General features: G+C 44.2%; 1 protein-coding gene across 1 annotated transcript in view; it reads right to left on the bottom strand.

The window, feature by feature from the left end:
• MRPL39 (mitochondrial ribosomal protein L39) overlaps positions 1 to 18,388 on the bottom strand; it is a 130,173-nt gene that overhangs the window by 18,536 nt on the left and 93,249 nt on the right. The window contains exons 8-9 of the mRNA XM_077294011.1: positions 17,381 to 17,534; positions 8,665 to 8,712 (exon numbers count right to left, since the gene is read on the bottom strand). Coding sequence (XP_077150126.1) covers positions 8,665 to 8,712; positions 17,381 to 17,534 — 202 coding nt within the window. The remainder of the gene's footprint in view (positions 1 to 8,664; positions 8,713 to 17,380; positions 17,535 to 18,388) is intronic.

Genomic DNA, 18,388 nt, shown 5'->3' with positions numbered 1-18,388 from the left:
TCAAAATGTGCTCTCAGTTTCTCCCTAGTTTCTAGAGGGAGCGCAGGAATAAAAGTAGCCCACGTAGAAAAGAATTTACCCACTTGCTTTTCTCTATTAGTCAGTGCGTCCAACCATTCCATTCTGAATATAAACTGAAGTTTAGTGCGAATGAAAGGAAGTGAAGGGACTAAAGGGCTCAGCCACTGGTGTAAAATGCTCTTCCTAGTCGCCGAAGCCCAAATTATAAGTGTTGCCTTAATGTGTTTGGGCAGTTTGAGAGATGACTCGTCTAGGATATTAAATATGGCCCATTGTGGAGTAAGCGTGAAATTTACTTTACAAATATTCTGTAATTCTTTGTGTACCTCTCTCCATAGTTCCAGAATTTGCGGGCAACCCCACAAGTGATGGTATATGTCAGTGTTACGAGACTTGCATTTCGAACACAAAAAGACGGTGGAGGGGGACATTTTAGATTGCATGCAAGGTGTAATGTAGGCTCTGTGTAGTATTAAAAGTGCCATGTCCGTGTAGCTGCTGTATGGCAGAATCTTTCTCTGTGACAAAGTAGCCTCAAAGAGGTCTCCCACCTTCAAACATGGCATGTCCCTCAGCCATTTCGCCACTCCTGTAGTTTTCCCTTCCCCCACCCACCTTCTACGTAATAATGAGTAAATGTTGCTTATAGAAGCCGGGTTGGATTTTGCATTTCGAATAAACCCATCTAGATTAATTCTCCCCTCCACCCCCCCCCCCCCACTCCCCCTGACTGACATTTCTGTACCAAACTGCGTGCCTGGAGAAATAAGAATGGTCTATTACTAAATAGTGGGAATCGTTGTGACGCCAATTCAAAGGATAATATAGAGAAATTAGGATCTAAGAGATCCACTGCCTGTCCACAACCCTGGGAAGCCAAAAGCTTATAAAAAGATGGTGCGGAGCCCCTCAAAAACCCCGGGTTTCCCAAAAAGGACTGGAAGGGAGACAGACCATGCTTTAAATTACAAATTTTCCTACATTGTTTCCAAGTTTGCAGCGTCTGCCATAGTGATGGGTGTTCATGTATTCCCATTGGGAGATCTTCCCCATTTAGGTGTAACAAGGCCGGTAACGAGATATGTGGGAAGAATTGTTGCTCTAGTTCAACATTTGCAAAGTGGGAGACACCCCTAATCCAATCAATTGCATATCTAAAATTGGCCGCTAAATTATATCTTCCCAAGTCAGGAAAATTTACTCCACCTTCTAGTCTCATTGCCTGCAGTCTTGCAAGACTAATTCGTGATCTACCTCCAACTCCCCAAATGAATTTACGAAAGTTTAGGTTCAATAAGTCCAGGTCTGATCTAGTCAGGAGAAGGGGCAACGTCTGAAAGGTGTATAACAATTTAGGAAATACTACCATTTTAATTAAGTAGCATCTACCAGAAAACGACAGTGTGAAGTGTTTCCATGAATGGAGAAGGTCAACTATGGAGGAGATTAATGGTTTGTAATTAGCTCTATATAAAATAGATGGGTCTGCAGGCAATCGTATCCCCAAGTATTTGATAGAATCCTGGCACCAGTGGAACGGGAATAAGGGGTCACCCGATCTCCCGGATCGAAAAACCGCTAGGGCCTCAGATTTACTATGGTTAACCTTAAACCCAGAGCATCTACCAAAATTCTCCAAAATTTGCATAATGGCCGGGATTGCTTTTCCTGGGTTGGCAATAAATAAAAGAACATCATCAGCAAAGGCCGAGATCTTTATAGATGTAGCTCCCACCTTCACCCCCTCAAAAGCTGCCTCGTTCTGTAGTGTTCTTAAAAGGGGGTCTAGTGCTACATCAAATAAGAGTGGGGACAAAGGGCAGCCCTGGCGTGTTCCCCGCTGAATCTCAAAGGGACTAGATAGAACATTATTCACAGACATCCTGGATAGTGGTTGCCTGTAAATTGATTTGACAGCTTCACAAAACCATGGACCAAACTCTCGGAATAATAGCAGATCGTATAGATAATCCCATGCTACCCTATCGAACGCCTTGTCAGCGTCAAGGCTGACCACTATGGTTTTCATCCGTTTGTGTGCTCTGCTATAAGATATGACACTTAAAGCTGTCCTAATGTTGTATGTGATGGATTTTCCGTGGATGAATCCAGTTTGTTGTGGCAAGATCAAATTTGGAATTATTTTCTGTAGTCTATCTGCCAGGATTTTTGTAAAAATTTTAAAATCCGAATTTAATAACGAGATAGGTCTATATCCTTCAACCCGAGTGTGGTCTTTACCTGGTTTTGGGAGAACAATAACCACCACCTCGTTGAACCGGTCTGGTAAGTGGCCCGATTCAACTATATTATTAAATAACTCACTCAAATGGGTAGCTATATGTGTTCCTAGGATCTTATAATGTTCATTGCTGAACCCGTCTGGGCCTGGTGCTTTAGAAAGTTTAAGTTTAGTCAAAGTCTGTAAAATTTCTGAGGGTGTAATAGGGGAGTTGATGGTTTCTCTCTCTTCTTCCGTGAGCGCCGGGGCAAGGTGGCTTTTAAGGAAATTCCCACTCCCTCCTCCTTCTCCCGCCTCTGATTTATATAACTCGTCGAAAAAGGAACGGAATTCATCCACTATCTCTTCATTATTAGTTAAGGTGTGACCATTGCGTTGTTGTATTTTACATATTTTCGTTGCTTTCCTGTATGGCCTTGTAAGAGACGCTAGCAATTTCCCCGGTTTGTTACCCCATTTAAAATATTTTTGTTTTTGATAGTCCAAGTTGAACATAGCCATCTCATGGGCCAGAGTATCCGCCTCCTCCCTCGCCTTCAAAAATTTTTCTTTTGTCAGTGGGGAGTTATTCAGTTTAAAATCTTTGTAAGCTTGGGTAACTGATTTTTGTGAATCCATTGCTCTTTTCATAATTTCTTTTCTTTTATGACTGACATAAGAGATAATTTTACCCCTCAGCACGGCCTTAGAGGCCATCCAAAACAGGTGTGCGTCATCACAGTGAGTTTGATTATCGTTCTTATATTCTCCCCAAGACATCTGCAAATATTTTTTAAAATCATCTGATTGGTATAGGCAAGAAGGGAAGCGCCACCTCCTTTCCTGATGAACCGGAAATGTTAGTTTAGATTGGAACGTCACCGGGGCATGATCTGAAATATGAATAGTTTGTATATTAGACTGTGTTACTAGGGGCACCAATGACTCATGTAATAACCAGCAATCAATCCTGGCGTGTGAATCGTGTACATGGGAGTAGTGAGAATAGTCCCTCTCCAAGGGGTGTTGTAGTCTCCATATGTCAATCAAGTCAAAGTGGTCTATTAATGATTGAATACTGCTCCCCTGTACCGGTCGATAAGTATCTTTAGGGTTGGATCTATCCATGGAGATGTCTGCTACCTCGTTAAAGTCGCCTCCCATGATCACCCTTGATGTATCCCACCCTGCCAACCTCTCTCTCAGTTTAACCTGAAACTGAACCTCAGGTGTGTTTGGGGCATAAATATTGACCAAACTAAAACACATTCCCTCAATTATAATTTTAACCAAAAGAAATCTGCCCAAAGGGTCTTCTAAGGTGTCAAGTATCTCATAATTGAGGCCATTGTATATCAGTACAGCTACTCCTCGTTGTTTTTTTGTATATGAAGCCTCGGCACAAAGTGTGTATTTCCTACTTAACAGAGAGGGGTGGTTACCCCTGATCCAATGTGTTTCTTGGAGAAAAATGATGTGGAATTTTTGTTTTTGTAAAAAATTTAGGACCTTTTTCCTCTTAACTGGGGAGTTCAGTCCATTGACATTCCATGAGCACCATTGTAAGGAGCGGATAGTGGTATCTTTAGTGCCTGCTTGGTCTGTCATTAACCTATCCCCTTTCGGGTGACCACCAGACCCACCTGCAGAAGCTGTAAGTGAGATCCCCACCCATCCCAGCGAGTGAGCGCGAGACCTCCCAGAACCTGAGAATTAAGTATACGCAAGCAGAGCCCCTCCCCCCCTCCCAACTCCCCCCCGCAAATAAACTTTATAACTATAACAGAGACACTCAACCAAAGAGTGAACATAACATAGAAAATAAACATGCCGCCTGAGGGCAAAAGAGTAATGGCATAAACACGACATCACTTAATAATGACAAATTAGAGCAGCTCTTCTTATTCAGGGTTTGTCAGAGTTAGAATGAGCCCGGGGTGTATCCTGAAGAAATTCCAGAGCCTTTTCTGGGTCACTAAAGGACCGATTTTTACCCTCCATGACAAAGCGCAGAATCGAGGGATATTGCAGACTAAAGCGAATGTTTTTATCCACCAAAATTTTACAAGCAGGGTTGAAGGCTTTACGTTTGGTCGCCATTGCGGCCGAGTAATCTTGGAACAAAAGTAGTTTGTGGTTCTCAAACAGCAGGGTGCGTTGTTTCCTAAATGCTGCCAAGATGCGGGTTTTATCTTGGAAATCCAGGATTTTAAAGATGACTGGACGTGGTCTATCACCTTCTCCTCCCCTCGGTGGTCCCAACCTGTGTGCTCTCTCAACAGCCATTACGCCCGAAGCTGGTAGCACCCCAAGAGCTTTAGGCAGCCACTCAGATGTAATTTTAACTAGCTCCGAGGGAGGGATAGACTCTGGGAGGCCTATAAGTCTCAGATTATTACGACGAGACCTATTTTCAAGGTCATCTACTTTGTCCAGAAGATCTGAATTGACCTTTTCTTTGTTATCTAGTTTGTCTTTGAGGGTCGTGGTTGAGTCCTCCAGATCTGATATTCTTTGTTCCACTTCTGCTATGCGTGCGCTCTGGGTGTTAACTTGTGAAACTATTGTGTCCAATTAAGATTGAAAAGCTGCCAAGCGATTGTCTATCTCAGGCATCAGCCGTTCTATGATAGCAGTTGCAATGGACTGTGGGTTTTCTATATTGATATCGTCTTTTTGTGACATAGGCGATGCGCCTGCTTGGTTACGTGTAGAGCTTCTGCCAGACTTGGCGTTTTTACCCACAAATTTGTCCATGATGAGATGGAAGCCTAAGGTAGTTAGTAAAGTTGTCAGTGATGCCGTTATGCGTAGCAATTACATCCGGGGATGAATTTGGATATCTTTTAGATTATTGCCCTAAGTGGGCTTTCACTCATGACTTTGCATGAATTATACCAGAAGAATTAAAAGTGCCTTTCACAAAGATGTTGTATATACACCTCAGACAATATAAAGCTGTGGCTTGAGCCAGTACAGAGCCCCAGCAGTGTAGTTGTGCAAAGATCCCAGCAGACTGTAACCAATACCAGGTGTGATTTCTGAAAGTTCATAGGAATGTCTCTTCCCACACTTCACACCCTCGCCGGTGTTATGATTATTTAGGATCAAAGATGCTGCTCTCCTTCTCCTACACTGGCACTATGTCCTCCAGTGGGTCTCCAAAGAAGTATTGCCCGGAATGTATAGGGCTAATCTAGGTCTTGCAATCGTCTCCCACTCCCTCAGTGTCTGAGTATTATGAGTGTCACCTGTGCCTCTCACCCTGTCACGGCGGCGGCAGTAGTAGCTTGATTTCTCTCTCCCCTCCAGCGGTGTGCGGCAGTAGTGAGGACCTGCACGCTGTCTGGCAAGATGGCGCCGGCTCACCTCCTCTTCCCGCGCAGATCTTCCCGCACCCCTGTGACGCCGCTTACCAACCCGGGGCGCTTCGGATTCTCACCGGCAACTCCCGCTCTCCTCCTCTCGGCGGCGATCAACGCTGTCACGTGCAGAGCGCCCCCTCTCCTCCAGTTTCTTCACTGCCTCCGGCCTCTGATTACCAGAAGGGAGCGGCGCCGCGTGTAATTAGGTATGTGGTGCTGCTTGCACCTGGTGACTCCCGGGGAGTCCGGAGAGCGGGGGCCACAATGGGTATCCCTTGTCCGGTCCCTATCCTGGGCTCAGTATGAGAAACGGGCGTTAAAGGAGATGTTCTGCGCCCTCGGTCCAGGAGCTCTGATAAGAAGCGGCCATTCACAAGCTCCGCCTCCCGGAAGTCCTCTTATTTATTTTTTTTATGAAATTTACAAGGTTTTGTTACAGATAAATAATATCTATAATACACTCTCTAAGCTTTTTCCTGTGGGCTCAAGAAAAAAAAAAAGATAAAACTAAGCCAACCGTCTCCTAAGTTGGAGCACACTATGTGAGCGCCGCTCTTGTAGCTATGTCTTATGGAACAAAGAAACTTCTGCAAGAGATATACAAACCTGGCACAAGAAAACCTCTAAATTTGGATGTGACCATGATCTCCGCTCGCGGCAAAACTTAACTGCTTTTATAAGTTTCTACAGCCATGTATCCCACCGCAGATAAAAAAAAAAAAAAGTTACATCTCAGTCCGCTCAGGACTATACTCATACACTGCACCTTTAAAGAATATAAAAAATCATGTAGTATAACCACCCGAGGGAACACGTTCCACAAGACCCCTAGGGTCTACACATAGGACGGCTCTGCATTTCCATGCATAATTGACAAAACCTGCCCTGTTGGGCCCATGGGAACATGTTCAGATCATCATGTTATAAAGCAAAATCCAATGTATCAGGAAACACTGTAACTGATCAAAATCCTCATGCAAAATAAATATAAAAAAACACAACCTTAAGAACGAACATAAAATAACCATCATATACATTCAAAGCCCCCAATTCATCACTGCCTTTGCGCCCATTTTCGGTCTAGTTTTTTGCGTTTTGCACCTTTTCTTGTTTGTACACCATTCATTATTCTATTTGCGCTTTTTTTTTTTTTTTAGTTTTTTTTATATATGTACTCGCCTATTTTTTTTTGTTTTCCGCCTTGGAGCCAGAGCTTAGCAATTCCAGATGTTTTCGCCTGATTCATGAATGGCGTTTTTTTTTGTTTTTTTTTTTTTAAAGTCATGGCGCAATTTCACTTCAATCCCTCCCCTGGTGTATATATATAGAAAAATAATGGGTATTCGTTACTGTCAGAGGTCAGGACTAGAGATGAGTGACACATGCACCTGCGGCACCGGACAGCTGATCGGCCGGCACAATCCAGGAAGCCGGGTTCCCTCTGCAGCTTATTCAGTAAGCACTATAGCTTGCCGAATAAGCAGGGACCCGATCAAATTCGCTCATCTCTAGGCAGGACATTATCCACTTCACGCTCGATTAAGGATACATCTGTCATGGAGCAGGAGTCGGCTGTATTATACAGCCAGCATCTGCCAGTACCAGCAGTGAGCGGAGCTAGCTCCTATCGCTGGCGTTTAACCACTTACTTACCCCTGACAGCACTGAAGGGGCACAATCCTCTTAGGACGTCTGTTCTGAAATCCATTTCTCACTCTGATCCCTGCTGCATAATTGTGATCCATACCGTTTAACCACTTAAATGCTGCTGCCAATCACTTGCAGTGGAACTTATGTTGTGCCATCCTGGTGACTTGTCCTAACTTGGATCGCCCAACTTGGAGCGTCACCGTAACTGCATGACAAGAGCAGTCAAGGTTTGGGCGCCCATCTTCCACCTGCTCGGTGATTGTGGGGTTCTGGAGGGTTGAAGTGGCAACCAGAAGTCTGATGATGTACTTGGTACTCCTGTGAATACCAGCCATAGGCTAGGCTCATAGGAGACTTGACATTTTTAAGTACAAAAGTCTACAGCATAGGTCCACTAGAGTTACTAAAGATAAAGTAAAAAATAAAAAAAAAATACACATTTTTAAAAAATACCGCTTTTCCCTTCTGAAAGTATATTAAAAAAAAAAAAAGTAATAGTACTAAGCATATCCAGTATGGTTGTACAGTACAAGTCCCATCTATCAAAATAGAAAGTTTTTGAAATCAAAATAGAAAGTTGAAAACAAAATAAAAATGTAGGTTCCAGAATTGCTGTTTTTTGGTCACTGAACCTCCTTCCCCAAAACTCTATTAAAGCTCAAAAACACCCCAAAATAAAAACTTCAATTTGGCAAGCAAAAAAATACCATGCCCTGACACAGTTACATATCGCTATTTCACCGGAAAACTTAAAGTGACGAGTCACAGAAAATGTTGACAAATCAAAATTTTTAAATTTTCACAAAGTTCAGATTTTTTTTTTTTTAAACCTCTAAAATAATAATAATAATAATAATAATAATAATAATAAAAAAACAAACTATATAAAAGTTTGGTATCGTCATCATCGTACCGACCTGGAGCCATGTATACTGCTCACTGAATGCCGTAAAAACAAAACCCCAAAAAACAATGGTGAAATTGCTTTTTTTTTTCTTTCCATCATTTCATCCCACTTGGAGTTTTTTTCTGAGCGATGTCACTTATAGGTGATGGGGACAATAGAAATGTTTCTAATATCGCAGAAAGCAGAATTTTGAGTAATAATCACCTGGCGCCATTCAGCTCCTGTGATTTTTGGCAGCAGAGGAGATTTTAGATGCTCTTTTACTACAAACTGTCGCGTTTTACATTCCGGGGTAATAAACCTGAGGAACGATCCTCCTGCATCGCCAGTAACACAATGCAGTAAAAGGCCGGGCCGCCGTCCGGTAGCCGCTTTATGGCCGCTCTTTTCCCCTATAATTTCTCTCTCCGATAGTTTATTTCATTAATCCTGGCACAACAAACAAGTCACTGGTTCTGGTGCGTTTTCAGAGGATTTCATTGCCGGTTGCGTCATCTTACCGGTTTCTGGGCTCTCCATCGTAATTTTTTCCACACGGTGTGATGAGCCTGCGGCAAAAATGCGACAATTAGTCACGGTATAGAGACTGGCGGTCGGGGGACCATGCACAGTCAGACTGAGTAGGTATATGGTAGGCACTGCACTGGTATATGTCAGGTCTATAATACATAGGTGGGCACTGGTATATGTCAGGTCTATAATACATAGGTGGGCACTGGTATATGTCAGGTCTATAATATATAGGTGGGCACTGGTACATGTCAGGTCTATAATACATAGGTGGGCACTGGTATATGTCATGTCTATAATATATAGGTGGGCACTGGTATATGTCAGGTCTATGATATATAGGTGGGCACTGGTATATGTCAGGTATATAATATATAGGGGGCACTGGTACATGTCAGGTCTAATATATAGGTGGGCACTGGTATATGTCATGTCTATAATATATAGGTGGGCACTGGTACATGTCAGGTCTATAATATATAGGTGGGCACTGGTATATGTCATGTCTATAATATATAGGTGGGCACTGGTACATGTCAGGTCTAATATATAGGTGGGCACTGGTATATGTCATGTCTATAATATATAGGTGATAAAGGCACGGATGATTGACCTCGTGGAGACCAAAACATCCAACACTGCGGAGACACCATCACGTGTTTCTCAACGCAGTGATCCAGAACACTGCCCCCAAATATGCAAATGCAAGTAGAGGAGCTGCGGAGACACCATCACGTGTTTCTCAACGCAGGCAGTGAATAGCCAGGCCTTTCCCCGGGAAGGAACAACCAAGGGAAGGGCAGCATCCAATAAAGGAAAACATCCAATAAAGGAAAACCACCTATGCCAAGCATGGTATCCATCCACAGACAGCTGTTTCGGGGTTTTTGCCCCTCATCAGTGTGGAGTAGGAAACTGGCTATCAGGAGCAGTGCCTAGTAGAAAGACTATAAAGGCACGGATGATTGACCTCGTGGAGACCAAAACATCCAACACTGCGGAGACACCATCACGTGTTTCTCAACGCAGTGATCCAGAACACTGCCCCCAAATATGCAAATGCAAGTAGAGGAGCTGCGGAGACACCATCACGTGTTTCTCAACGCAGGCAGTGAATAGCCAGGCCTTTCCCCGGGAAGGAACAACCAAGGGAAGGGCAGCATCCAATAAAGGAAAACATCCAATAAAGGAAAACCACCTATGCCAAGCATGGTATCCATCCACAGACAGCTGTTTCGGGGTTTTTGCCCCTCATCAGTGTGGAGTAGGAAACTGGCTATCAGGAGCAGTGCCTAGTAGAAAGACTATAAAGGCACGGATGATTGACCTCGTGGAGACCAAAACATCCAACACTGCGGAGACACCATCACGTGTTTCTCAACGCAGTGATCCAGAACACTGCCCCCAAATATGCAAATGCAAGTAGAGGAGCTGCGGAGACACCATCACGTGTTTCTCAACGCAGGCAGTGAATAGCCAGGCCTTTCCTCTACTTGCATTTGCATATTTGGGGGCAGTGTTCTGGATCACTGCGTTGAGAAACACGTGATGGTGTCTCCGCAGTGTTGGATGTTTTGGTCTCCACGAGGTCAATCATCCGTGCCTTTATAGTCTTTCTACTAGGCACTGCTCCTAATAGCCAGTTTCCTACTCCACACTGATGAGGGGCAAAAACCCCGAAACAGCTGTCTGTGGATGGATACCATGCTTGGCATAGGTGGTTTTCCTTTATTGGATGTTTTCCTTTATTGGATGCTGCCCTTCCCTTGGTTGTTCCTTCCCGGGGAAAGGCCTGGCTATTCACTGCCTGCGTTGAGAAACACGTGATGGTGTCTCCGCAGCTCCTCTACTTGCATTTGCATATTTGGGGGCAGTGTTCTGGATCACTGCGTTGAGAAACACGTGATGGTGTCTCCGCAGTGTTGGATGTTTTGGTCTCCACGAGGTCAATCATCCGTGCCTTTATAGTCTTTCTACTAGGCACTGCTCCTGATAGCCAGTTTCCTACTCCACACTGATGAGGGGCAAAAACCCCGAAACAGCTGTCTGTGGATGGATACCATGCTTGGCATAGGTGGTTTTCCTTTATTGGATGTTTTCCTTTATTGGATGCTGCCCTTCCCTTGGTTGTTCCTTCCCGGGGAAAGGCCTGGCTATTCACTGCCTGCGTTGAGAAACACGTGATGGTGTCTCCGCAGCTCCTCTACTTGCATTTGCATATTTGGGGGCAGTGTTCTGGATCACTGCGTTGAGAAACACGTGATGGTGTCTCCGCAGTGTTGGATGTTTTGGTCTCCACGAGGTCAATCATCCGTGCCTTTATAGTCTTTCTACTAGGCACTGCTCCTGATAGCCAGTTTCCTACTCCACACTGATGAGGGGCAAAAACCCCGAAACAGCTGTCTGTGGATGGATACCATGCTTGGCATAGGTGGTTTTCCTTTATTGGATGTTTTCCTTTATTGGATGCTGCCCTTCCCTTGGTTGTTCCTTCCCGGGGAAAGGCCTGGCTATTCACTGCCTGCGTTGAGAAACACGTGATGGTGTCTCCGCAGCTCCTCTACTTGCATTTGCATATTTGGGGGCAGTGTTCTGGATCACTGCGTTGAGAAACACGTGATGGTGTCTCCGCAGTGTTGGATGTTTTGGTCTCCACGAGGTCAATCATCCGTGCCTTTATAGTCTTTCTACTAGGCACTGCTCCTGATAGCCAGTTTCCTACTCCACACTGATGAGGGGCAAAAACCCCGAAACAGCTGTCTGTGGATGGATACCATGCTTGGCATAGGTGGTTTTCCTTTATTGGATGTTTTCCTTTATTGGATGCTGCCCTTCCCTTGGTTGTTCCATCCCGGGGAAAGGCCTGGCTATTCACTGCCTGCGTTGAGAAACACGTGATGGTGTCTCCGCAGCTCCTCTACTTGCATTTGCATATTTGGGGGCAGTGTTCTGGATCACTGCGTTGAGAAACACGTGATGGTGTCTCCGCAGTGTTGGATGTTTTGGTCTCCACGAGGTCAATCATCCGTGCCTTTATAGTCTTTCTACTAGGCACTGCTCCTGATAGCCAGTTTCCTACTCCACACTGATGAGGGGCAAAAACCCCGAAACAGCTGTCTGTGGATGGATACCATGCTTGGCATAGGTGGTTTTCCTTTATTGGATGTTTTCCTTTATTGGATGCTGCCCTTCCCTTGGTTGTTCCTTCCCGGGGAAAGGCCTGGCTATTCACTGCCTGCGTTGAGAAACACGTGATGGTGTCTCCGCAGCTCCTCTACTTGCATATAATATATAGGTGGGCACTGGTATATGTCATGTCTATAATTCATAGGTGGGCACTGGTATATGTCATGTCTATAATTCATAGGTGGGCACTGGTATATGTCATGTCTATAATATATAGGTGGGCACTGGTATATGTCATGTCTATAATATATAGGTGGGCACTGGTATATGTCAGGTCTATAATATATAGGGGGCACTGGAATATGTCAGGTCTATGATATATAGGTGGGCACTGGTATATGTCAGGTCTATGATATATAGGTGGGCACTGGTATATGTCAGGTCTATGATATATAGGTGTGCACTGGTATATGTCAGGTCTATGATATATAGGTGGGCACTGGTATATGTCAGGTATATAATATATAGGGGGCACTGGTATATGTCAGGTCTATGATATATAGGTGGGCACTGGTATATGTCAGGTATATAATATATAGGGGGCACTGGTATATGTCAGGTATATAATATATAGGGGGCACTGGTATATGTCAGGTCGATGATATATAGGTGGGCACTGGTATATGTCAGGCATATAATATATAGGGGGCACTGGTATATGTCAGCTCTATGATATATACAGTGCCTACAAGTAGTATTCAACCCCCTGCAGATTTAGCAGGTTTAATAAGATGCAAATAAGTTAGAGCCTTCAAACTTCAAACAAGAGCAGGATTTATTAACAGATGCATAAATCTTACAAACCAAAAAGTTTTGATGCTCAGTTAAATTTTTATAAATTTTAAACATAAAAGTGTGGGTCAATTATTATTCAACCCCTAGGTTTAATATTTTGTGGAATAACCTTTGTTTGCAATTACAGCTAATAATCGTCTTTTATAAGGCCTGATCAGGCCGGCACAGGTCTCTGGAGTTATCTTGGCCCACTCCTCCATGCAGATCTTCTCCAAGTTATCTAGGTTCTTTGGGTGTCTCAAGTGGACTTTAATCTTGAGCTCCTTCCACAAGTTTTCAATTGGGTTAAGGTCAGGAGACTGACTAGGCCACTGCAACACCTTGATTTTTTGCCTCTTGAACCAGGCCTTGGTTTTCTTGGCTGTGTGCTTTGGGTCGTTGTCTTGTTGGAAGATGAAATGACGACCCATCTTAAGATCCTTGATGGAGGAGCGGAGGTTCTTGGCCAAAATCTCCAGGTAGGCCGTGCTATCCATCTTCCCATAGATGCGGACCAGATGGCCAGGCCCCTTGGCTGAGAAACAGCCCCACAGCATGATGCTGCCACCGCCATGCTTGACTGTAGGGATGGTATTCTTGGGGTCGTATGCAGTGCCATCAAGTCTCCAAACGTCACGTGTGTGGTTGGCACCAAAGATCTCGATCTTGGTCTCATCAGACCAGAGAACTTGGAACCAGTCAGTCTCAGAGTCCTCCAAGTGATCATGAGCAAACTGTAGACGAGCCTTGACATGATGCTTTGAAAGTAAAGGTACCTTACGGGCTCGTCTGGAACGGAGACCATTGCGGTGTAGTACGTTACTTATGGTATTGACTGAAACCAATGTCCCCACTGCCATGAGATCTTCCCGGAGCTCCTTCCTTGTTGTCCTTGGGTTAGCCTTGACTCTTCGGACAAGCCTGGCCTCGGGACGGGAGGAAACTTTCAAAGGCTGTCCAGGCCGTGGAAGGCTAACAGTAGTTCCATAAGCCTTCCACTTCCGGATGATGCTCCCAACAGTGGAGACAGGTAGGCCCAACTCCTTGGAAAGGGTTTTGTACCCCTTGCCAGCCTTGTGACCCTCCACGATCTTGTCTCTGATGGCCTTGGAATGCTCCTTTGTCTTTCCCATGTTGACCATGTTTGAGTGCTGTTCACAAGTTTGTGGAGGGTCTTAAATAGTCAGAAAAGGCTGGAAAAAGAGTTAATTAATCCAAACATGTGAAGCTCATTGTTCTTTGTGCCTGAACTACTTCTTAATACTTTAGGGGAACCAAACAGAATTCTGGTGGGTTGAGGGGTTGAATAATAAATGACCCTCTGAAAAGACTTTTCACTATTTAAAAAAAAAAAAATAAACAAAGAAATAACATTCTTTTTTGCTGCAGTGCATTTCACACTTCCAGGCTGATCTACAGTCCAAATGTCACAATGCCAAGTTAATTCCAAATGTGTAAACCTGCTAAATCTGCAGGGGGTTGAATACTACTTGTAGGCACTGTAGGTGGGCACTGGTATATGTCAGGTCTATGATATATAGGTGTGTACTGGTATATGTCAGGTCTATGATATATAGGTGGGCACTGGTATATGTCAGGTCTATAATATATAGGTGGGCACTGGTATATGTCATGTCTATAATATATAGGTGGGCACTGGTATATGTCAGGTCTATAATATATAGGTGGGCACTGGTATATGTCATGTCTATAATATATAGGTGGGCACTGGTATATGTCATGTCTATAATACATAGGTGGGCACTGGTATATGTCAGGTCTAATATATAGGGGGCACTGGAATATGTCAGGTCTATGATATATAGGTGGGCACTGGTATATGTCAGGTCTATGATATATAGGTGGGCACTGGTATATGTCAGGTCTATGATATATAGGTGGGCACTGGTATATGTCAGGTCTATGATATATAGGTGGGCACTGGTATATGTCAGGTATATAATACATAGGTGGGCACTGGTATATGTCAGGTCTATAATATATAGGTGGGCACTGGTATATGTCATGTCTATAATATATAGGTGGGCACTGGTACATGTCAGGTCTATGATATATAGGTGGGCACTGGTATATGTCAGGTCTATAATATATAGGTGGGCACTGGTATATGTCAGGTCTATGATATATAGGTGTGCACTGGTATATGTCAGGTCTATGATATATAGGTGGGCACTGGTATATGTCAGGTATATAATATATAGGGGGCACTGGTATATGTCATGTCTATAATATATAGGTGGGCACTGGTACATGTCAGGTCTATGATATATAGGTGGGCACTGGTATATGTCAGGTCTATAATATATAGGGGGCACTGGAATATGTCAGGTCTATAATATATAGGTGGGAACTGGTATGTGTCATGTCTATAATATATAGGTGGGCACTGGTATATGTCAGGTCTATGATATATAGGTGTGCACTGGTATATGTCATGTCTATAATATATAGGTGGGCACTGGTACATGTCAGGTCTATGATATATAGGTGGGCACTGGTATATGTCAGGTCTATGATATATAGGTGGGCACTGGTATATGTCAGGTATATAATATATAGGGGGCACTGGTATATGTCATGTCTATAATATATAGGTGGGCACTGGTATATGTCATGTCTATAATACATAGGTGGGCACTGGTATATGTCATGTCTATAATATATAGGTGGGCACTGGTATATGTCATGTCTATAATACATAGGTGGGCACTGGTATATGTCAGGTCTATAATATATAGGTGGGCACTGGTATATGTCAGGTCTATGATATATAGGTGTGTACTGGTATATGTCAGGTCTATGATATATAGGTGGGCACTGGTACATGTCAGGTCTAATATATAGGTGGGCACTGGTATATGTCAGGTCTATGATATATAGGTGGGCACTGGTATGTGTCATGTCTATAATATATAGGTGTGCACTGGTATATGTCAGGTCGATGATATATAGGTGGGCACTGGTATATGTCAGGCATATAATATATAGGGGGCACTGGTATATGTCAGGTGTATGATATATAGGTGGGCACTGGTATATGTCAGGTGTATGATATATAGGTGGGCACTGGTATATGTCAGGTGTATGATATATAGGTGGGCACTGGTATATGTCAGGTGTATGATATATAGGGGGCACTGGTATATGTCAGGTCGATGATATATAGGTGGGCACTGGTATATGTCAGGTGTATGATATATAGGGGGCACTGGTATATGTCAGGTCGATGATATATAGGTGGGCACTGGTATATGTCAGGCATATAATATATAGGTGGGCACTGGTATGTGTCATGTCTATAATATATAGGTGGGCACTGGTATATGTCAGGTGTATGATATATAGGTGGGCACTGGTATATGTCAGGTCTATGGGTCTCACGGCTACATAATACGATCTCTACCACATATACACTAGCAGGTTTTCATTCCCAGGTCCCGGCACTTTTCTACCAGGCTCTGCAGCACAACAATCCTCCCTTCCCAGCACAACGCGCGGCCGCGCTCAGCAGGAGCCGACTAAGGACGCAGAACAGAAATCGCCTTTCACGCGGTTAAATGCGATTTAATAATTCAGAGCCTCTTGTAGCTTATTAACCGGAGAAGAAAGGGGAAAAGGGAAGAAAAACAAGAGCGCTATTATAGACCCTTGTTCAACTGCAATTATTATTTAACACTCAGCAAGAATGGAGAAGCAGAAGCCGGACCACTCGGGGTTATGTGAAGGGTCCGCAAACAAGCCTCCTTTGTAATTATGCTAACATAATGGACACGCTACCGTCCACACAATACAAGACTGATTGTACTGTACTCCTAGCAAGAGCTAAGAAAACAAATAAAATGGGGGAAAGAAACATACTGAACAAGTGTGGAAATACTGGAGATCTCTCGCACACGCACGCTCAGAACTTTACTTGGTAGAGCAGCAGTTTGAGCTGCGGAGCTGCTCTTCTTATTGTAATTAGGATGATAGACAATTTCCATATGGCTGCCCACCTACATACAAATGGATTCACAGGACCATGTGACCGCCGGAGTAGAGCCTCGAGAACGGCTCCTACCTTCCAGCAATCGTGGATCTTCTTATGATTGGCCTCCGTGGATGCCACCATGTGAGAGGTGGTTCTTACAGCTCTTGTTCAGCAGCCACAGATTACGGACGTAGTCGATGGATAGTGAATGAAGATCACACATGTACACTAGGGCAATTCGTGGTCGACCATATTGGTCCTCCAGACCCAACGTAGTGACCGGAGAAGGTAGTCACACACATGAAATGCCGCTCTATTCACTTGAGGAATTGGGAGCCCTGATCTTGGGATTATTAGAAGACCACCACCTACCATACATTTACAAGCTATGGTCGAACGCGAGATAACATACCAGACACACGAGCTCTCAGCCGAGCGTTCCTGCCTTATCGACAGAGGAGAAAGTCACTCTTAAACACTTGGCGGAAACTTGGCTCCCCTGAGAACAAAAGGTTCAGCCATTGATGTTCCAACTCCTTTTTCTACACCGCCATCATGATTTAGGGGACAATTTGGAGGGAGGCCCTATTTATATTTTATTATTTCGAGGAGAGATCATGTTACACCAGTGGCTACAGATGACTCGACGGTTGAGGATGATGATCCCAGGATTTTGGAGCTTCGGAGAAGAACCCATTCTTGGTCAGTCTGCACGACACATATAATTTCCCCATGTGAATCTTGTGTGTTCTTACCATCAAGTGTCTGGGTAAGGAGAGACCCTGGAAGCGTTGAATATATTCTGAGGAGATGGTGGACAGGGGGTGAACGGCCGTCACCTCGTACTGCATACAAAACCCGGTCCTGGGAATATGGGGGCCTTCACTGAGATCCACAAAGTCACCAAATCTGGAACACGGCAGAGATGTACGATTAGTCAGAGAAGATTCCCATCGAGGTCCTTCTAATAAAGGGGGACTACGACTTACAAGCCAAGATTGTGATCTAGGTATGAAGAAGCAGCTCACTATGGTCGCCATACCAAAAATAGGGGTCCGGCCATTTGCTTTATGGATATTTTACTATAAAAATCTACCAAGAATGGTGTAAAATGATAACGTAATAATACACACCCCAGGCATCTGTGCTGGGTGCCCCACGGGCCTCTGCACTTCCATCTATTCATTGGCTGCAGTGGTAAAATGTCTCCAGTCATATATACCTAATCATGGACGGCCACTTGTCTAGAAAGATGACCAAGGACCCTTATACCCATCCCTCACTGTGTCTCATCCTCAGCAGCGCCCACTTTTCTCTGCACTTCCTGCTCCAGCTAGATGGGCATGTGACCGCTGCAGGCAATCACATGGCTGTACAGCAAGGCCTGGGGGCGTCCAGAGACCAGTGCCGGACTCGGACAGAGGAGTAGGAGGACATTGGTTACTTTAGTATTTTTCAGGTTACTATTTTAATGGACGCTTGATGGTTTAAAGAAAAAAAATAAAAAACTTTACAAGGGAGTGTCACCACAAAATGACTGATCAGACCAAGCACAGGTGCCAAGCAGTTATGTTCACCTTCCCAGGTACTTGATTTTTACCTATCTCCACACCGATGACTCCCGGGAGCCAGAGAGGGGAGGAATAGATGGAAAATAAGTGGGAAGGTGCACTGAACTGTTTGGCCACGCCATGGTGCACCGAGCGCCTGTGCTTGGTTTGAACAGTCATCTGGTGCTGACAGACTCTATATAGCCATGTAGA

This window comes from Ranitomeya variabilis, chromosome 3 (assembly GCF_051348905.1).
Source record: "Ranitomeya variabilis isolate aRanVar5 chromosome 3, aRanVar5.hap1, whole genome shotgun sequence".
In the NCBI taxonomy this organism is placed as follows: Eukaryota; Metazoa; Chordata; class Amphibia; order Anura; family Dendrobatidae; genus Ranitomeya; species Ranitomeya variabilis.
This window is presented reverse-complemented; position numbering and strand designations above follow the sequence as displayed.